The 22,528-nt window shown below is 43.8% G+C and overlaps 1 protein-coding gene across 1 annotated transcript in view; it reads left to right on the forward strand.

Annotated features, from left to right (window-relative positions):
• LOC149432247 (uncharacterized) overlaps positions 1-5,765 on the forward strand; it is a 43,642-nt gene extending 37,877 nt beyond the window's left edge. The window contains exons 6-7 of the mRNA XM_089665371.1: positions 3,421-3,537; positions 4,217-5,765. Of these exons, the coding sequence (XP_089521497.1) occupies positions 3,421-3,537; positions 4,217-4,686 (587 nt within the window). The 3' untranslated portion in view covers positions 4,687-5,765. The remainder of the gene's footprint in view (positions 1-3,420; positions 3,538-4,216) is intronic.
• The last annotated feature ends 16,763 nt before the right edge of the window (positions 5,766-22,528 follow it).

The raw sequence follows: 22,528 nt of genomic DNA on the forward strand, positions 1-22,528 counted from the left end.
TTTATATGACTTTGAACCAATTGCAGTCTGACTGGTACAAATTCCTCTTGAGGATATATCCCGCTTTCTTGATCCTGTAACTCGATGTCATTGGCACAGGCAGTGAGGGGGCATCTCAAATAATAGATTATAATACAATCTAAACAATGCGTCTCTGCTCCATCTGAAACGAGTGAGAATAGTTGGTGGGCTTACCAGTTAACTGCTTCTTCCCGTCTGCATCATTCATTCACAATTTTTTGTGAATGGACTAGAAGTACCATCAGCCATTGCAGCTGACTGCTGCTATTTCTTGAACTGCAAGGGCGCTGATAAGCATTTTCATAGTTAACTGACCTTCCTGCACTCAGGTAAGTGTCTGTATCCGAGGTATGGGCAGACAGCTATCCTGAGAGTCTGCAGAAGCCTGACATTGCACCTGCGATTTGCTGATGATGGGTGTGATGCTCTGCAGGCTGCTTAGAAAGAAAAATAATAAATGCATTACTAAAGTGAACTTTTCACGTTTAAAATAAGTTAAATCTATGGGCAAAATCAAATTATTATTTCTTTCCCCCAATTTTTTTTTTCTTTAATGTAGCACCCAAATAATTTTTTTGTGACCTTGTGGTTTATATTCTATGAAAACTACTGATATTGTCTATATAACCGCATTCCCACCTTGCTTAATGTACGGCAGCAAAGCAGACTCTCTGCGTTGGATCACATATCTGATACATGATCCAGCTCTTCCTGGTAGGCCCATTGTAATACCGCATTGTTGGTATCAGTGAATGAAATCATGCCCAAAGGACCAGATCAAAGCAAGCAAAGGGCCGTATCTGGCCGTTTGGAGACCACTGCAATAAACCATTCACTAATTGTCTTTCCTGTCAGGGGCAACCACTCTCCTTTCCTCTCCTGCTCGACAGACACTCTCCTCGATGGGGGTTAAAACTCTTCCAAGAGCCAGCAATGCAGTCTTGTCCTCAGCTCAGACATAAATGACATGGGGAGAGAGATGCACTAATAGTGTAATAGTTTTTTGCGCCATAAAACTTACAAACACACTCAGTGGTCATGTGCCAGCCTGACACAAAGACCCCTTTCACACTGATGGTCCAATCGGGTCCGCCTGTCCGTTTTTAAGTCGCACATGATCGGATCATTCAGAGCTCTCTATGGACTGGCGGGGTGTTAGAGGACATGTCCGCTGACACCCGCCAGCATCCGCTCCTTTATGCTAAAAACAGATGGATGGGGATCCATTCACCATCTGTCCTTCAGATCAGATGAAAGTCGGGTGGAAACAGGTGGTCTGTTTCCATCCGACCGACTCAGACAAGAGTGGGCTGTGTCTGCTCTGCAGCAGTGGAGCGGACACAGACCTGTCATCTGCTTGCTCAGCGGAGAGATCCCCCGCTGAGCAAGCGGATCCGCTGACGGGTCTGCCCCGTCTGAAGGGGGGCCTAAGGAATAACCACCTAATCACTCTCTGCCCTGTCGGCTCCAGCTGTCATCTCAAGGCACAAGCAGACCGGTGGTACCACACCGTACGCGTTTTGGCATCAAGCCGTCATCTGAGGTGAAGCCCTTTTTGTAATACTGAGTGGACACCACAAGTTTGCACCAACTTTTTGATCCATCATTTCTAAGTCGCTCAGACAGACCTTCATCCAAGTCTATGATCTCAAGGATTTCTATCTTTTCTATTAAGTCGCACTCTACTAGATCTTTGAGTGTTTCTTAGACTTTTTGACATCAAGCACCTCTTTCCCAGATTTGTTGTACTTCCACGTGGTATTCCATTCGCAGGTTCTCCAAGTTAAACTAGGTGGACCTTTTGGCCTCATCTGATGCCAGCTTCAGGCAGTTCTCTGAGCTGCAGGCAGGGTCCAGTTTTTCACAGTTTTTTGCCATTTGTTTGCTGTTGCCCGCTTCTCAGTTGGACTGCTTTTAGGTATCAAAGGTTAAAGCTGATCTCTGGGCAAAAACTATATTGGGGCACCAATGTTCCTCTCGTGATGTGTGTCCCACCCATGGCTGCACCCCCTGACAGTGATCTAAGCATTAGCTGCCACTTAAACTGACAATTGGGGCACAAGACCAGCAAAAACAGCAAGTTGCTTGCTCTGCAACCTCTCCATTTATAAAACATCTTGTATTCTTTCCAAAGAATATAAGGCGTGTTCTGTGATTGGACAAAGAGGGAATGCGCCCCTTGTTCAATCACAGAACATTTTCGCTCTCAATACTGCCTTGCTATAACACTGAGCCATGCTGCTAGTGGGAAAGTTATCTTCATCTTGCTCAGTTGTTTGGTTTGGTTTTTGTTTTGTTTTCCATTGTCTAAGCTTCCTTTGGGTGGCCATATAACCTGAAGGTGAAAAACATTTCTGTGTCCCTCAAAAAAAAAAAAGGCTGTTTTAGGGTTGGAATAAATCATAATACACTGGTGTGCCAATTTGATCTGTAGAGGTGAGCTGCACAGTTTTGTGGAGGGACCTAGAGAGTTGATAGTTAACTGTCTATAGTAAATACCAATCAAGTGATCAGCATGATTAACCCTTTCACTGCTACTGCTGTGTACACCAGGGCAGTAATAGGAGGAGAAAAAAACATGGCTGTAAGTGTTTGTTTTCTTTAATCATAGTGCTTCTGTTTAATGTAGAAATGATCCAGGGAGCTGAAAAGCCACTCATTCCCTTCAGGGTGACAAGCACACTCCACAGCCTTGTGAAAAGTCTTCCTAGAAGAGTAGAGGCTGCTATAAAGGGGCACGATTCTCTCCCCTGCCACCAATGATGGGGCACGATTCTCTCCCCTGCCACCAATGATGGGGCATGATTCTGTCCCCTGCCACCAATGATGGGGCACGATTCCTAGATTGTAAGCTCTAACGAGCAGGGCCCTCCGTTTCTTCTTGTACCAAATTGTAATTGTAATGTCTACCTTCATTTTGTAAAGTGCTGCCCAAACTGTTGGCGCTATTTAAATCCTGTATAATAATATTCCTCCCACTGGCAGCCAGCGATGGGGCGCTATTCCTCCCACTGGCAGCCAGCGATGGGGCGCTATTCCTCCCACTGGCAGCCAGCGATGGGGCGCTATTCCTCCCACTGGCAGCCAGCGATGGGGCGCTATTCCTCCCACTGGCAGCCAGCGATGGGGCGCTATTCCTCCCACTTAGGACATTTTCTATTCTCACTCACCACAGTCTGGCCCCTATAATGTCTGATAATAAACTGGCCCTTTGTTTAGAAGGTTTGAAGACCCCTGCATTAAATAAATCCTAATGCCAGAGTTGTATAGCAAAATTTACCAGTAAAATCCTTTCTTCGGGGCAGAGTGGGCATAATGTGAGTCTTGGTGATGAGGATGATGATAATCTCAGAATGTATTCTCTGTATCCTTCAGCCTGTCGTACATTTCCACCTGCAGGTATCCCTGTGTTTGATCATGATCTTTCCATGTGGATCTTTAAGGAAAGTCCAGACATCAATCTTCCAGAAGATGGGAGAGAGCAGCCGCTGCCTGATGATACCACTCCGTGTCCAGGTACCAGTTAGGGTTGTCGTTGGGGTGGTGTAAAAATTGCAAATTATGGAGATGGCCAAATGCCTTCACATTTGGACATTGATAATCACTTGAATCTGCATTTTTCTTTCAGGAAGGCAATTATTCAGATCTTCAGGGGTAGGGCTGCTACGTGGGAGGGACAGGACTTAAACCCTGTTTAAGACTAATATATATAGCTTGGTTCTAGGTTTCAGAAAGGCAACACAGAGCATGGCAAAGGTTCGTGCTTGCAACACTTTAGAAATGTAGACCAATTCATGTTCAGTCCATCCAAAAGTGAATGCTGGTGGATTGAATCTTACTTTGGCACTGTGTTGGTAAGGGATACCCACCTTAATTCCTGACTCTGTGCCCACTTACTCTGGGATGTTCCTTTTTCTTTCCTCTTGTATCATATAAATCAAGACAGTGAGAGTGGGAGCTCTTTTAATGACCATGGCATGTGTACCGATTTGGAAACTCAGTGCAGAGTTGTCACTAACAAGAACCTTCGTGATTGAAGAAACTTTCAGGGGTCTAGCTGCAGCACCCACTACAAACTGAAAAAAAAAAATCAGTTTTGGGTATAGTGAAGCATTGTGCTTCTTTGATAATGATTACTATGCGTAATTGGTAAAGAATAATTATCATTGATGGGTCTTATTTTTATTTTCTGCAGATGACGTGGTGTCCATACCACACTCTGCTCCCTCAGCATTCAAGGGACCATTACCGGAGATCTCCACCCTACGTCGTCCCATTTGCCCGGAGCTCCCTCGCCCCGGTAAGCGGAAGAGACGCCCACCCCAACGAAGGACCAGCGAGCAGCAGCCTGATTCAGACGGCGATGAAGAGGAACCAAACCACCGCCTCCCTTGCCGTAATCCACCATCATTGGCTGTGATGGAGGAGAGGAAGGATTGGACAACGCTTAAGCGGATGTATCAGTGCGACCTGTGCGAGAGGACCTTCAATGATCTCTGTAACCTGCAGGAAGCGGTGCAGTCCTGCCCGCAGTGCGGTGGCACCCTAAACCCTCTCACCGACCAGTCGGCTGATATTGAAACGGGTAATACTCAGACGCTGAATTTCTCTGACCCTGGCTCAGACACCGGCGTGCCCCACCCTGTGCAAGGACCAGTGGGGTGAGGTGCCAGATCATAGTGCCGCCTCCACACTGGATAATTTATTGATTTTTATCCTCCACAAAGAATAGGGGGTACCATTTACATGTCTTCCTGCTACAGGAGAGAATAATTCCCATCGATAGGATGCTGGAAACACTGGACGACAAGAACAAAACAGCGCTAGTTTATGGGATGGCAGTGCTTCCTCCCACAGTTGCTGGTTCCACCCCACCTTTTACTGGTTCCATCACTGTCATCACTCTACCCTTACTAGTACCCCACCCCACTCTTACTAGTACCACCCTACCCTTACTAGTATCCCTTCTTTGCACTGCACAACCAGTTCTGCTGTATACTTATTCCCCACACAGTGGTGTGCGCTCTTCCAGTTGGCACTAGACACATGAACATTTTAGAGTTTTATTTAATATTGTCATGCTGCACTGAATATTTTTGCTCCCACTTTCTGCACAGCATACACTATATTAATCCTTTTGAGAGGATTCTCATTGAGCACATGTAAATTTAAAGCTGAACTCCTTGCAGAATTTTTAAAGCAACATTTTAAGTGATGTCAACAATAATGGTCTTTGTTAACCGCTTCCCCACTGCCCTATAGCACAACTACTGCTGCAGGGCTGTGCAAAATCGTGTGTGTGTGTATATACGTGATTTTGCATTTCTGGGTAGGGAGCGTGCGCCCTACCCGCACTGCCATTGGTGGCTACAGATGTGTCTTACTGGGTCCCGGCCGGAGATTCCCCACTGGCACCCAGCGATCGTTGAGTATCACTGCCAGCAGTAACATGCTGCTATGTATTTCTTTGCACAGCAGCATGTTTCCCTAGTAAAACACACACAGCACATTATGTATAACCGAACACAGTTAACCCTTTGATTGCCCCAGATGTTAACCCCTTCGTGCCCAGAGCTTTTTATTAGCACTGATCACTGTATTGGTGTCATTGGCAGTCAGTTCTCACACAGCGTGTCTGCTGCCTGCTGCAGTCCTGCTATAAGTCGCTGATCGCCACCATTACTAGTATAAAAATTTACAAAATTTTTTTTTATGTATGTATGGATATAGATGTGTGTGTGGATATATATATGTATGTGTATATATGTATATATGTGTGTGTGTATGTGTGTGTATGTATATGTGTGTGTATGTATATGTGTGTGTATGTATATGTGTGTGTATGTATATGTGTGTGTATGTATATGTGTGTGTATGTATGTGTGTGTGTATATGTGTGTATATATATATGTATATATATGTATATATATGTGTGTGTATATATATATATATATATATATATATATATATATATATATATATATATATATATATATATGTATGTGTGTGTATATATATATGTGTGTGTATATATATGTGTGTGTGTGTATGTATATATATATATATGTATGTGTGTGTGTGTATATGTATGTATATATATATATATATATATATATATATATATATATATATGTATGTGTGTGTGTGTGTATATATATGTATATATGTGTGTGTGTGTGTGTGTGTATAGCGATTTGTAGACACTAACTTTCACGTAAACCAATTTACATGTATTAGGATTTAATTTTTTTAACAAAGACATGTCGCAGAATATGTTTTGACCTAACTTTATGATAAAGTTTAAGATTTTTTTTTTTACTGGATGTTTTTATAGCAAAAAGTAAATAAAAATTATATATATATATATATATATATATATATATATATATATATATTATAATTTTTTTTTTGGGTTTTTCAAAAGCAAGTGGTTAATCCACTGCTGCAGCCATGTTGAAATCTCCATGAGCAAACTAACGTAATCATTCTCTGACTTATTCTCTGTGTAAGACTGATGGGTTTTGTGCTGCTCCTTCCCCAGCCAGCGGTCTTATAACATGCCTGTTGTAGTTTCCTGTCACCCGCAGCCGTGTAATTACATTACTGCTGGCTGTAGTGGAAGGACCTTGGCGACTCCAACTTCAGCTGTGCAGCACGCAGCGATGTGGGCAGATCAAGGATTGGCAGCAAACCCATTAATTGCCAGTGACAGGAAATAACATCAGGGATTCTGTAATTACCCCCGTAACCCCATTATTGCTGTGGTTTCTAATCCACAGCTATGACATCACCGACTTTTACAAAGTATTTTACTAAGAAACTAGGTGGTTTAAAAAAAAAAACACAAAGACCACATAGTATTTGACAGGAAGTGTGGGTCAAAATATTAACCTGCCCGGAGTTCAGCTTTAAAGGGCAGCTTCAAACAAGCAGCCAAAACACAAATGTAGAAAATATTTTATTGGCCATAAGATTTGTAAAGTAACACGCACACCCTTGTTATCGGCCCCCCCCCCCCCACCATCCTTGCTTTAATATGTAGCTACATACAATGAGGGTGAAATCAAATTTCAGAGCCTTTGCTGCTGTCCTGTCTCCTGGCTGCCCTGTGAGCCAATAACTCCTTTCTGCTGACTGTGGGTATCCTGCTACCGAAAACTGCCAGTCAAAGCGACAATAGGATGGACTCCCGGTCAGCTGACCACTGTGACAGCCAGTCACATGATCGAAAAATTCCAGAAATGTTCTCCAGCATTTTAGTTTTCTCAAGGGTCCAGTAGAAAAGGGGTTAATGATCTCGCCTTGCTGGTGACACTTGCCTGAGTCTAAGCCCTTAGAGACTCCTCCCATTCTTGCCTATGAGAGTACAAAGCAGACCCTCCCACCACAAGCCTGATTTCTGTTCCCCTGTGTTATAAAGCAGGAGTGGGCAACTGTGACCCTCCAGCTGTTGTAGAACTACAAGTCCCCATGAGGCATTGCAAAACTGACAATTACAAGCATGATTCCCAAAGGCAGAGGCATGATGGGACATGTAGTTCACCAACAGCTGGAGGGCCACAGTTGCTCACCCCTGCTATAAAGTCATTGGCTTCGCTGAAAATATTTTTAGGACTCTGTAGCTGAAAGGAATGTTTTGCGTTGAACAATTTGCCCGGAGTTGTCCTTTAACTTTTCAGGAAAAGCACGAAGTGAGAGAATTGGGGGTTGGCAGACAAGCCATGTCAGGTTTGTTTTACAGTAAGGGGAGCAATTCTCTGGCCTCAAATGTGCCTTAGTGTAAGATCCCGGTCTTCCTGGGGTCCTCGGAGGAGGACAGATGTGGGTGGAGCCTGTTGCAGTGTCCCAGCTTGCCAAGGTCACGGTAATTCCCCATCATTGTCATATCCACCAACAGACGTAACCATCACAAGGTCTTTATCTTTCCTGTGGTTGGCAGAAGGGATCAAGTAAAAAAGGCTACAGTCTTCCAATGCAGAGTCTCAAGTCAGATTCCTGCCCGGGCTAAAATAGTCACGCGGACAAGCCGCGGGAAGGCGGTAAAATGCAAGCAAGAATATTTTGTGCTTGGTCTACGTAGTGCTGAGGTTGGTGAAGCGAAGTATCCTCTGCTCCTTGATTTTTTTTTATTTTTTTTTTACACTATGGGGTAGATTTACTAAAATTGGAGCACTCAGGATCTGCTGCAGCTGTGCATGGCAGCCAATCAGCTTCTAACTTCAGCTTGTTCAATTAAGCTTTGACAATAAAATCTGGAAGCTGATTGGCTCCTATGCAGAGCTGCTCCAGGTTTAGTAAATCTCCCCTTATATGGCCAGAAGTTTGTGGACACCTGACCGTCATACCTATTAGGGATGCACCGGTACGTGTACCGATACTTGCGCTCAAGTACTCGCCGATACCTTTTGCGGTGCGTTTTGAGCCCATACAAAATGAATGGGCTCAAATCGCGCTGCATAGAATCGCATGTGCGTGGAACAGGAATGCGGTGCGATTCCTGTCCGAATCACATGTGGTCTCCCCCACCACAAGGCTGAAGTTGCTATGACAAGCCTGGGTTCACACAGGAGCTGTGGGGGGGACCACATGTGATTCGGACAGGAATTGCACTGCGTTCCTGTTCAAATCACATGCAGTGCGATTTCAGCCCATTCATTTTGTATGGGCTCAAATTGCAGCGCAACGGTATTGATTTTTGGTATTGGAGCATTTGCATGAGTACATGTCCTCGTGGAAATGCTTAGTATCTGCACAGGTATCGATATCAGTGCAACCCTGATACCTCTATATGGTCTTGTTGGACACCCTACTCAAACCCTGGCCATTAGAGCTGAACTTCAGGCAGATATAAAAAACACACAACGCAGTTTTGTAATCAATACATCGTTAAACTTTTACGTTTTGTATGTACCTGACTTTGACCTGGTCTTGCAGTCCCTGTACAGCAGAGCTGGAGTTAGAGGAAGAAGCAGTAGAAGGATCCACTCAGTTTGTGTGCTGCAGGGAAGCTTGCTGATTAGAAGTAGAGCATAGAAAGGAGTTTGTCACTGCGCTGCTTTTCTTTTCACTGTCCAGTCACAGACTAACCAAAATGTTCCATAGGTGACACTTATTTTTTTTCCCACCAATTTATAGTTAACCAAAAGTGATATCTTCAGATCTATTCCACTTGTCTTGGCATACCTAAGGTGTGTTGCGCAATCATTTTTTATATACGCATATATGCTGTTGTATGTGTTGTGTTCTTACATATGGGGGGGGGGTTGCATTTTTTTTTTGATAGGCAGGTGACAGGTACTTTTTTTTTTGTCATCCAGGGATTCAGATCCCTGATTTCTCCCCTGTACTCTTCCCAAACTGATTGAGGACAGTAAGTCCCCAATTCCCGATGGCTGAGGTTTGACATCTCTGAACCCAGAAGAGCTCACAGCAGAGTGCTCCCTGGATTCCCAATCTGCAGAAAAAGGTCAAGGATCGCCATCCTGACAAGGTATGTTGTGGTCTTGGCTGCCAGGAGGAGTGAGCCCTGGAACCACACAAGGGGGGAGCGCCTATCACAGATTGTTTTGAGGTCACATGTGGATCTGTGCCTGTTCTTTAGTAGGACAAATGCCCTTCTTAGCTGGCTGGTTGCTGGGAAGGAAGTACATTAGTCTCCCTAATAAGACGTGTCTTACATCAGGCCTATTGCGTGTAAAGGCCAGTTTGTTGCCTGGATCCTGCTGGCTTAGTTCCCTAAATGGTATGTGATCTTATATTGTCTTCCAAATGCGGGGGTAGATAGATTTCTGCTGTGTTTTTGATTCCTGAGGTTTTCCTAGAGTTTTCCTTTAACCTTCTACCATATAAGTCCTATGCAGAGGTGGACTGACAACTCATGGGGCCCCCGGGCAATAGGGGATCATGGTGCCCCTGTGTCCTTGCCCAAACTCAAAAAAGCCTATGAAAAAGGTATCGGGGGCATCTCATGGGGCCCCCTACTGACCCCGGGCCCTCGGGCAGTGCCCGAGTTTCCAAATGGTCAGTCCGCCCCTGGTCCTATGACTTTACGCTGATTCTGAATGAACAATTAGCTGTGGTTTATGACTGAGTGCAACATGATAGGGTGACGCGTCATTTTGTGAGCCGACCCATGTGTCTGGAGTGAGCTTGCTGCTGAAATACCTGCTGCAAGGTGGCATAAAGGGAGTGAAAGCTGATACCAGAAGGTGGCAGTACATACCACTGCATCAAGAAGGAACCCGGCACCTGGTACACCTACTGTAGTATATACTAATCATTTAAGTTCTAATACCCCCCCCCCTTCCTTTTTTTTTTTTTTCCTGCATTTATGCAAAGTGGGGAGCAATAGCATACATATCGTTTCCACGTTGTAAAAAGCCCAACTCCGGGAATTAGTTTTCCTTGCACTGCAAGGGTTAACTGCTCCCTGTCTAGGGCGGTGGTCTCCAAACTGTGGCCTGGGGGCCAGGTGCGGCTTTTTACTTGCTTTTATCTGGCACTTGGGGTACTATTTCATCCAATGATACCAACAATGGGGCCTTATGTCACCAATGATGAGGCACAGTACCTCCCATTGATACCAAAGATGGTGTCAATGGTTTTTCCCCACTAACTTCGGGGCCTTTTTTTTGCTTTCCACTACCAATGGCTACAGTCCGGACCCCCAACCCCCCCCCCCCCCCCCCCAAATAAAAGTCTGAAAAACTGTCCCTTTTTAGAAAGTTTGGAGACCCCTGGGTTGGAGAAGGGTGATATACTAACCTAATCCTCCCCACACAAGACCGATCCCTGCAGCTCCAGTCCGCACCCCCCTGTGCGGTCTTGTGTGGTGAACTGTTCCTGATGCCAACAAGCCCATATACCTGCTCTGGATACCCCCACTGACACCAATGATGGGACACAATTTCTCCCAATGACACCAACAACGGGGCCTTATGTCACCAATGATGAGGCACAGTACCTTTTGGTGTCAATGGTTTTTCCCCACTAACGTCGGGGCCTTTTTTTTTTTTCTTTCCCACTACCAATGGCTACAGTCCGGACCCCCAACCCCCCCCCCCCCCTCCCCCCCCCCCCCCCCCAAAAAAAAGTCTGAAAAACTGTCCCTTTTTAGAAAGTTTGGAGACCCCTGGGTTGGAGAAGGGTGATATACTAACCTAATCCTCCCCACACAAGACCGATCCCTGCAGCTCCAGTCCACAGCCCCCTGTGCGGTCTTGTGTGGTGAACTGTTCCTGATGCCAACAAGCCCATATACCTGCTCTGGATGTGAGGGCATCGGGAACAGTCCATTGCGGGGGAGCACTGTCTGCCACTGGAGCAGAGGATTGGGGGAGTATAAGATTTCTGTTCGCCCCTGGACAACACGAGCAGTTAACCAATGCAGTGTAGGCACAGCCCCACAAAGGAAGACTTTTTTTTGTGTGTTTTGTTTGCCCGGAGTTGGGCTTTAAGTATAAAAAGCTCCTCCTTGCTTCTGAGCTTCCTCATGTGACCTACAGCCTAGGTGAAGACCAGGAGCCTAGTAGATGTTACATGTCTTCAGAGATTGCATAGAATATTGTCATGTCAAGAGCTTGTGTGTCTCATAAGTACATGTACTTATGTCATTTAAAAAAAAAAAAAAGTTTTTTGTTTTTTTTTCCATGCATGTTAAAGAAAAAAAAATTGCATATTTTTTTTTTTTATTTGATAGAAACTTAAGCAAAACCCCCCTAACATTGAGGTCCAAACAGGAACAGACAGTTGCTGTAGTGCTTTATCTGTCCATTCCCGGCTGTGGTAAGGGGCAGCGTGGTGCTTGATCATACGACCTTTTTTTTTTTTTTTCTTTTTTATCTTGGAAGTGTAGAAAATGTACACTTAATTCATGGCGCTGTACTGCAGAGTAATGCGGTGCGCTGCTGTACCGTGCCATGGGATTCTGTACAGTGCACTGCGATAAAACGCCGCATGCTTCAGCGCAGCTCCGGGTTGCATTTCAGTGTGAATGGGACACACAGGAAACTATTGTTTTTGGTGTATCCTTGCGGTGACGGGCTTTGTTTTACAATGCAGTAAAACGGCACACTATGATGTAGTTTTACTAAAATTGAGTGAAAAATCTGGTAGCTCTGCATGGTAGCCAATCCGCTTCTAACGTCAGCTTTTCCAATTAAGCTTTGACAATAAAACCTGGAAGCTGATTGGTTGCTATGCACAGCTGCAGCAGATTTTGCACTCTCCATTTTTAGTAAATCAACCCCCTTGCGGGAATAGAGCCTGAAAGCAGAGGCCTTAGTTTTAGTGCGCACACAGAGTAATACCCAGGTTTTTGGTATATAAAAGATGAGGTTTTGTCAAGTAAATGGATACCAAACATGTCAAGCCTGTACCCGTTCCCAAAGGTGCCAATCCTTAATGGGGAGCGGGGGACCGCTCTTTTTAAAGCGGAACTTCCCCTTTTGGGTGGAACACCACTTTAACCTCTTCGCGCCGGCCGCGTGCAAATGTGCGGTCTCCCGGCGACTGGGCCTTGACGCTGAGCGGCCGCAATTAAGAAAAACCTATGTGCTGAGAGCGCTCGCTCTGCGAGCTCGCAGCACACATGTGCAGAACTCACGGAAAGGTCCCGATCTCTTTCAATCGGGACCTTTCCCGATCATGACCGTCGTGACAGCGAATCACAGCGGTCACATGACCCTAAAACCCTGCCTCCCGGCTTCTGAAATGCTGAAAGGGCCGGGAGGCGCCGGCGACAAGGGGTTAAGAACATCGGTTTAATCATTACAGTGCCTGATGGCCCTCGAATTATTGCTGTCACTCTGTTCATAGTGATACCGAATGTGTTGCGTAATGTTTGCATACATGAGGGTGCCATGTATGCATGTTTGCGTGTGTGATGTGTGTGTAGAGAGGCGGAGCTGTTTAAATTTTCTTCTTTTTTTTTATTATAATTTTAGAAACTTGTATGTTTTTACCACTTTATTACTTTCACCAACGAACATATAAGCCCCATATGTGATGGCATTGGCAGGCGACAGGTTTTCCTTGGGGGTTTAATAGACCCCTAGAACTCCAATAATGTCTCCCATGCCCTCCACTCCAGCTAATCAAGCACAGGACTGTGCTTGGTCGGCTATTTACTGCGCCCATCAGCCGGGATTCTGACAGCTCTGAACCCGGAAATGCCCAGAGCTGAGCACTTCTGGGTTAATTGGCCGCAGAACAGATCGGGGATCTGCTGCTTCTCCCTATCCTGACCATATTTCCTTGGGGGGTCTTAGGCTTCCCGGAGGAGAGGAAGAGCCCGGGGACCACTAGGGGCGGCTTCTTCACAGTTACATAAGCCAGAAGCTGGCTGAACAAAAGATGGCAAACTTTTTTTAACCCCTTGACTACCAAGACCTTGGTGGGCAAGTGGTGAAAGATGTTGCTCTGAGCTCTGGGAAAAGCTGCGAGACAATCGCATGAGCAGGTGGAATGTACAGAGGGCTCCTCGCGAGAAGTTTAATGTTTATATCACAATTTTAGAAGTTTATTGCTGACTACAGATTGAATTTCAAAGAAACATTTTTTTGTTAACAACCTGAAATAGTTTTGTGTAGCAAATATTTTGTTATCAAGCTTTTAACTGACAGCGGAGTTTTCTCTGTCAAGCTTTTACACACACGTAAGTTTGGGCTTTAGGTTTACTTGAAGTTGATCCATTTCATATGTGTAATAATAATTCTAGAAAGGAGTACAGATCCCCTTGGCGTGAGCGTTTACTTTATGGGATGCAAGTGTGTGTCTGAACTTTGAAGTGAAGATGTGGATACTGGGGTTGGGGGGGGATCCTGGGAGTAACATTAGAGGAGATTTAGTAGTTGTGTACCTCCGCTTCCCGTTGCCTTCAGTTCTCATCTACTGCCATGTTAATGTAATGACAGGTTCTCTTTTAAACAAAGCAGCTGGAGTAGCTCTTGGTGCAGGAGGTCACCCCTGTGTATTTGGTGATTACGGCTGCTGGACGGACTGCCAGTATTTTTGTCTTCCCCCCCCCCCCCCCCCCGCCACTTTCTGCTTTAGATCTGCGAGTCAGTATGTTCCTGAGATAGAAGTCTGAGTTTTATAAACCTTTCTTACTGCCTGTAGTCACAAGTTCAGCAATAAAAATGCCTCTTTCTAGAGAACTGGCTTTGTGTTTTTCTTTCCTGATGTGATGATTTCTTTCCTGATGTGATGATTGTTTTGCATCTGTTTTTACGAATATCAAAACCCATTTTTCTTGTCCATTGAGGGACACTTTTACCTTCAGGTTATAATTATACTGGCAACTACAGGAAGGTTGAATACTGCACCCCCCCAAAAAAAAAAACAGGTTAGCTCAGGATAACCCCTTTTACTTCCAATGTGTCTCAGCTTTTTTTGCTAATGTCCTGGGAAGACTGACCTAATTTCTTCAGCTCTGCTGTGTTAACTGCCTCCTGCCCAGCCTACAGACAAATGATGGCCAAGCAGGAGCACTGTTCCATGAGGACGTCCTCCCAGTTGCACGTACCCAGGAGACCGCACTACACTGCTATCTGTCTGCTGTGTTTGATCATTGTACTGGGCCGACCCCAGTACCATGTGATCGTTGTGACCAATCTCAGTGATCACATGACAGTTGTACACAATGAATGGCTTTCCTTCGTAGCCATTCCTTGTATACTATTGTGATAATCTCTGTGATTGGAAAGGGCCAATCACAGCGCATCTGTACCATCTTAGATTGTAAGCCGACCCCAGTACCATGTGATCATTGTGGCCAATCGCAGTGATCACGTGACAGTTGTACACAATGAATGGCTTTCCTTCGTAGCCATTCCTTGTATACTATTGTGATAATCTCTGTGATTGGAAAGGGCCAATCACAGCACATCTGTACCATCTTTAGATTGTAAGCTCCCAGGATCAGGCCCTCCTAACCCTCTTGTATTGTTGCTGTTTCGTCTCCCTTTATATTGTAAAGCTCTGAGCAAACTGTTGGTGCTATATAAATGCTGTATAATGATAATGTGCTACAGTGGATATAAAAAGTCTACACACCCGTTAAGTCAGATTTCTGTGATGTAAAAAAAAATGAGACAAAGATAAATAATTTCAGAACTTTTTCACCTTTTTATATAATCTATAAACTGTACAACTCAGTTGAGCAACAAACTGAAATCTTTTAGGTGAATGGAAGTAAAAATAAAAAACTAAAATAATATGGTTGCTTATTTGGATGTATGCTTTGGCTCGTCATGCTGAAAGATGAAGTTCTCTTCATGTTCAGCTTTCTAGCAGAAGCCTGAAGGTTTTGTGCCAATATTGACTGGTATTTGGAACTGTTCATAATTCCCTTTACCTTGACTAAGGCCCCAGTTCCAGCTGAACAAAAACAGCCCCAAAGCATGATACTGCCACCACCATGCTTCACTGTGGGTATGGTGTTCTTTTGGTGATGTGCAGTGTTGTTTTTGTACCAAAGATATCTTGGAATTATGGCCAAAAAGTTCAACCTTGGTTTCATCAGACCAAAACACATTTCCCCACATGCTTTTGGGAGGCTTCAGATGTGTTTTGGCAAAATTTAGCCGGACTTGGATGTTTTTCTTCATAAGAAAAGGCTTTCGTCTTGCCACTCTACCCCATAGCCCAGACCTATGAAGAATATGGGAGATTGTTGTCACATGGACCACACAGTCAGTGTTTGCCAGATATTCCTGCAGCTCCTTTCATGTTGCTGTAGGCCTCTTGGCAGCCTCCCAGACCAGTTTTCTTCTCGTCTTTACATACATTTTGAAGGGACGTCCAGTTCTTGGTAATGTCACTGTTGCGCCATATTTTCTCCACTTGACTGTCATCCCTGCATTCCATGGTATTTCTAATGCCTTGGAAATTCTTTTGTACCCTTCTGACCGATACATTAACAATGAGATCCCTCTGATGCTTTGGAAGCTCTCTGCGGACCATGGCTTTTGCTGTAGGATGCGACTAAGAAAATGTCAGGAAAGACCTACTAGAACAGCTGAACTTTATTTGGGGTTAATCAGAGGCACTTTAAATGATGGCAGGTGTGTACTGACTCCTATTTAACATGACTTTGAATGTGATTGCTTAATTCTGAACACAGCTACATCCCCAGTTATCAGAGGGTGTGCATACTTATGCAACCACATTTTAGTTTTTTATGTTTACACTCTCTCTCCCCCCCCCCCCCCCCTCCATAAAAGGTGTTTTTTTTTGTTATTTTTTCTTCTTTCAATTGTTTTTTGTTTACCCCCCCCCTCCATAAAAGGTGTTTTGGTTTTTTGTTTTTCAATTGAGTCGTACAGTTTATAGGTCACATTAAAGGTGGAAAAAGTTCTGAAATGATTTGGCTTTATCTCATTTTTTTTTTTTTACATCACAGAAACCTCATACTTTAATAGGGGTGTGTAGACTTTTTATATTCATTGTAGCTGTGGCCAATCACCGCTATCACAATAATATCCAATGGCAAGGAACGGATGCCTTTTTATAAAAATGGTTGCCTATAACCGTGATCGGTCCATGCAATCGCCAAGGGTCGGATACGACTTAATGGATAGATAGAGATAACAGTGATCATCACCGTTACAAGCAATCGGTGTTTAAAAAAAAAAAAAAAAAAAAACCCGAACACCTTCCTATAGTAGTATGGTGTCACTATTGTAACACTGCACTGCTCTAGTCACAATATGTAAATAAACATTTAAAAAAATAGCTTTTTTTGTGTTTTTTAATATATATGATTAGCAGTCAGTATTCCTGATCACCGCCACGCCAGTCATGTGATGACGCTGTACTGCACTGCACTGCTGACAGTATGCAAAACAAAAAAAAAACACATTTTCTTTAATTTCTTCATTTTGACAGGTTGTGACAAAACTTTAAAAAAACTCACTACGCCTCTTCCTAAATACCTTGGACTGCCTACTTTCCACAAAGGGGTAATTTGGGGGGGGGGTATTTGTGCTGTCCTGACATTTTTGGGCCTCGGGAAATGAGGTAGGTTGTCGGCTAATCAGGATTGATCGATTTTTTTTTTTTTGTTTGTTTTTTTTTTTGTTTTTTGTTTTGTTTTGTTTTTCCAAATAAAAGGTTTAAAACAAAACAAAAAAAAGGATAAATGTGTTTGGGTACAGTGTTGCATGACTGAGTAATTGACATTCAAAGTGTGACAGTGCTGACAGCTGAAAATTGGCCTGGTATTAAGATGGTTAAAAAAACTATGCAGTCAAGACTCTCCTCTAAATTGCTTCCTTTTGGGACGTCTGGATCAAAGCGTCACTACTCCAGCTCCTGTGGCATAGCAATTTCAAAGTGGTTCTAAAGTCTACATGCAAAGTCTTAAATGCATTCCCTGCATTAAGGTAAAAAAAAAAAAAAAAAAAAAACACACCGCTACTTGTGGTCAACCCCCCCCCCCCTAAAGTTTTTACAATCCACAAATGTCCCCGCCGTGTCAGCCTTACTCTCCTCACTTCCTGGCTTCACTGAGAGCAGCGGGGGCCATAGGCTGCTGCTGCTGTTGTCAGTCAAGTCATGTAAGGAGGAAGTGGGGGGTATGGCCGAGCTGCGATGTGTGTGTCTATGGATGCACACATGCTGGCTCAGAAGCACCTGCACGAGTGCCCCCATAGTACAGAGCTTGCAATGGAGCACTCCGAAGAGAGGAGGAGCAGGGAAGCATGGGAGGAGACCATCAAAAGAAGTAAGGGACTATGCTATGCAATATCATTGCACAGAACAGGTAAGTACAGTATCTACAAGATGATTTATTTTAACCACTTCCTGACCGGCCGTTACATATAAACGGCCAGGCGGTGGCAGTGCAGGGTCGGGTGGCCGTTTATAAAACGGCCTCCCCGCACCCTGCTTGTGCGCGATCCCTGGGAGCGCGCAGCACCGTGATCCGGTGCCCACTGTGTCCTCCGGACACAGTGAAACACCGATCGTCGGATGGGACCTCTGTATGAGGTCCCGATCATGTGATCACTGATTGGCCAATCAGTGATCACATGCAAAGTAGTAAGCAAGATGTCCCTTGTGACATCATTGCTTACTACGTGTGAAATCTGTGAATGATCACAGAGGTCACATGGTACAAGGATATTCACAACAGCCTTGTACCATGTGACAAGCTCTGACCAATCACAGCTCACTCAGTACTTCTCAATGAGTGCAAGAATGCAGACAGAGAGAGAGAAATGATTGCTTTTACATCCTATATGGGTGTAAAAGCAATCGGTGTAAAAAAAAAATCTACATCACCCCCCACAAGTAGTACAGTGTCACCATGGTGACACTGTACTGCTAGGGTGACCGTATGTAAAAAATAATATAAAAAAATAAAATAATGTTTAAAAATTATAATTTTTGGTTATAAACTAATTTGGATTTTTTTGTTTTTTACTAAAAAGATAACGGAATAAATTTTGGCAAAGATTTATGATGAAATATTATTTATTTGCAAAATTTTATTTAAAAAAAACACTTTTTTTTTCAAAATTTTTGGACTTTTTCATTTACATAGCAAAAAAAATTAAAATCTCAGCGGTGAATAAATACCGCCAAAATAAAGATTTATCTGTGTCAAAAAAAGGTAAAAAATTCATTTGGGTACAGTGTTGCATGACCGCGCAATTGTCATTCAAAGTGTGATAGCGCTGAAAGCTGAAAATTGCCCTGGTCAGGAAGGGGGGTAAAAGTGTCCAGGCTGGAAGTGGTTAATTAAAAAAAAAAAAAGACTTTATCACTTTAATTCAACCTGTTCACTGTTACCAAATGCAAAGGAGGCATGCACCCCATCCTGGATCTCAAAGCTTTAACCGCTTGCTGACCTACCGTAGTACATATACTGTGATTGGGCAGCTCCTACAGGCACAGCGATGTATCTGTATGTTGATGCCTGCTTTTGGCACAAACGTGCCCCTGCCCACCTACTACCCTGTGTTTTGAGGTAGCTGGAGATTGTAGGCAGATCCCGGCCAATGATTCATGGCTTGGACCTGCTGATTGGCTATGTAGAATCGCAGCCCAGAGCCCAGTGTTGACAAACAACACAGCACTCTATACAGAGGGAAAGATCACTTTTGTTTCTTCTCTTTGCAATGCTGGAAAAAGAAACAAATCATTCTGTAGTAAAAAGCAGCACTTATTACACATTGTTATGCACACAGTTAACTCCTTAATTGCCCCTAGAGGTTAATCCCATCCCAGCCAGTCATTAGTAGAGTGACATATTAGCACTGATCACTGTATTGGTGTTACTGGAGATGTGAGTGGCAGTTAGTCAGTTCTCACAAAGTATTGGTGTCAGATTGCCCACCGCACTATGTCTCTGACCATCATCACTACTAGTATAACTAAAAATTCCAGTATATATACACCATCGCTTGCAGACATTTATTTTGATTTTTTTTTTTTACTCAAGACAAAGCAGAATACATTTTGGCCTAATTTTATGAAGAAATTATATACAGTGAAGGAAATAAGTATTTGATCCTCTGCTGATTTTGAATGTTTGCCCACTCACAAAGAAATGATCAGTCTAAAAATCGAATGTTCGGTGTATTGTAACACTGAAACAGAATAGCAACAAAAAATTCAGCAGAAATGCATGTCTAACAAATGATGCACTGATTTGCATGTTCATGAGGGAAATAAGTATTTGATCCCCATCACAAAACATGACTTAGTACTTGGTGACAAATCCCTTGTTGGCAATCACAGAGGTCAGACGTTTCCTGTAGTTGGCCACCAGGTTTGCACACATCTCAGGAGGGATTTTGGCCCACTCCTCTTGGCAGATCCTCTCCAAGTCGTTAAGGTTTGGTGGCTGATGTTTGGCAACTCGAACTTTCAGCTCCCTCCACAGATTTTCAATCGGATTAAGGTCTGGAGACTGGCTAGGCCACTCCAGGACCTTAATGTGCTTCTTCTTGAGCCACTCCTTTGTTGCCTTGGTCGTGTGTTTTGGGTCATTGTCATGCTGGAACACCCATCCACGACCCATTTTCAATACCCTGGCTGAGGGAAGAAGGTTCTCGCCCAAGATTTGACAGTACATTGCCCCGTCCATCGTCCCTTTGATGCGGTGCAGTTGTCCTGTATCCTTAGCAGAAAAACACCCCCAAAGCAGAATGTTTCCACCACCACGTTTGACAGTTGGGATGGTGTTCTTGGGGTCATAGGCAGCATTCCTCCTCCTCCAAACATGGCGAGTTGAGTTGATGCCAAAGAGCTCGATTCTGGTCTCATCTGACCACAACACTTCCCACCAGTCCTCCTCTGCATCATTCAGATGTTCAGTGGCAAACTTCAGACTGGCCTGGACATGTGCTTTCTTGAGCAGAGGGACCTTGCGAGCACTGCAGGATTTCAATCCTTGTCGCCATAGTGTGTTACCAATTGTTTTCTTGGGTGACTGTGGTCCCAGCTGCCTGGAGATCATTGACAAGATCCTCACGTGTAGTTCTGGGATGATTCCTCACTATTCTCATGATCATTGACACTCCACGAGGTGAGATCCTGCATGGTGCACCAGACCTAGGGAGACTGACAGTTGTTTTGTGTTTCTTCCATTTGCGAATGATTGCACCAACTGTTGTCACCTTCTCACCAAGCTGCTTGGCGATAGTTTGGTAGCCCAGTCCAGCCTTGTGTAGGTCTACAATCTTGTCCCTGACATCCTTGGACAGCTCTTCGGTCTTTGCCTTGGTGGAGAGTTTGGAATCTGATTGTTTGATTGCTCCTGTGGACAGGTGTCTTTTATACAGGTAACAAAATGAGATTAGCAGCACTCCCTTTAAGAGACTGCTTCTAATGTCAGCTTGTTACCTGTATGAAAGACACCTGGTAGCCAGAAATCCTGCTGAATGATAGGGGATCAAATACTTATTTCCCTCATGAACATGCAAATCAGTCATCATTTGTTAGACATGCATTTCTTTTGAATTTGTTGTTGCTCTTCTGTCTCTCGGTGTTACAATACACCTACCATTCGATTTTTAGACTGATCATTTCTTTGTGAGTGGGCAAACATTCAAAATCAGCGGGGGATCAAATACTTATTTCCTTCACTGTGTGTGTGTGTGTGTGTGTGTGTGTGTGTGTGTGTGTGTGTGTGTGTATGTATGTATGTGTATGTATATATATATATATATATATGTGTGTGTGTGTATATAAATGTGTGTGTGTTTTATAGCAGAAAGTAAAAGTTTTTTCTTTTCAAAATTTTTCATTAAATAAAAACCCAGTGGTGATCAAATACCACCAAAAGAAAGCTTTATTTGTGTGAAAAAAATAGTATAAATTTAATTACAATGTTGCATGCCCGCACAATTGCCAGTTAAATTAGCACAGAGCCGAATAAAAAAAAATGGCCGGTTCAAGAAGGGGGTAAAATCTTTCAGAGCTCAAGTGGTTAAATGTCTTCTTTGGAGGCCAGAAATACTGCATTAAAGTCATCAGGTCTGTCATCACCTTCTGTAGGAGTCAAGGAGGCATACCTACAAGTTCCCATCGTTCTAGTGCATTAATGTTTCCTACGTGTTGCTTCGGGGCCTCTACCCTACCATTGTGGGGTACTTCCCTTTGGTCTCTTGTCTGCACCTCGAGCATTCACAAAACTGCTCACCGCAGTATTAGCTCTACTGTGCTCTTGTGGCAGCCTCATTGTGGAATACGTAGACAACCTGCTGTAGAAGGAACAGTTGGCACAGGCTCTGCTGAACAATGTAGTTTTGACTGTCCATACGTTACAGTGGTACGGGTGAACCTTCAGAAATCTCCAGTGGAACCAACTTATCATTTGGAGTAAGGATGCAATGAAATTTTGGTGGCCAAAATGTTTCGGCTGTAAACGCCCCTTTCGGTTGTCAGCCGATATGAAAGAAAGCACCGATACAAGTGCTGAAAAAATCCCGCCACTCAGTAGTTCTCAGCCTTACCTGGGAAACCATCAAACGATCCCAGCGCTGGGCATAGAGATTAGTGAAGAAAAGATGGCCTCCAGTCATCTTTATGCCCTTGGAGAACCAGAGCGATGTAACTTCCGGTTCTGGACATTTTTTTTTTTTTAAGCAATAGATCAATGCTTTTTTTTTATCTAATGCTTTACATTGCAGAGAAGAGATGTGGGGTCTTATTGACCCCACATCTCTCCATAAAGAGGACCTGTCACTAATTATTTCTATCACATGGGATGCATGCATTGCTTGTGATAAGAATAAACATGATTAAAAAAATTTTTAAAGGGACAGTGCAAAAAAAAAAAAAAAAAGAATAAGTAATAATAAAAAACAAGTTTAACCGCCTCCCGCCCGCCATATAGTACTATGACAGACGCAAGGTGGTTCTCTCATTCTGGGAGGACGTCATATGATGTCCTCCCATTCTAACTGTGCATGTGCGGCTCAGGGTGATCGGCGGTGCGCTGTGTCCCTCAGACACAGAGGATCACCGATCCACGGAAAGAGCCGAAGATGTCGAC

The sequence above is a fragment of the Staurois parvus genome, unplaced genomic scaffold (assembly GCF_062004578.1).
Source record: "Staurois parvus isolate SC_StPar_1 unplaced genomic scaffold, SC_StPar_1.0 ptg002181l, whole genome shotgun sequence".
NCBI classification, from domain to species: domain Eukaryota; kingdom Metazoa; phylum Chordata; class Amphibia; order Anura; family Ranidae; genus Staurois; species Staurois parvus.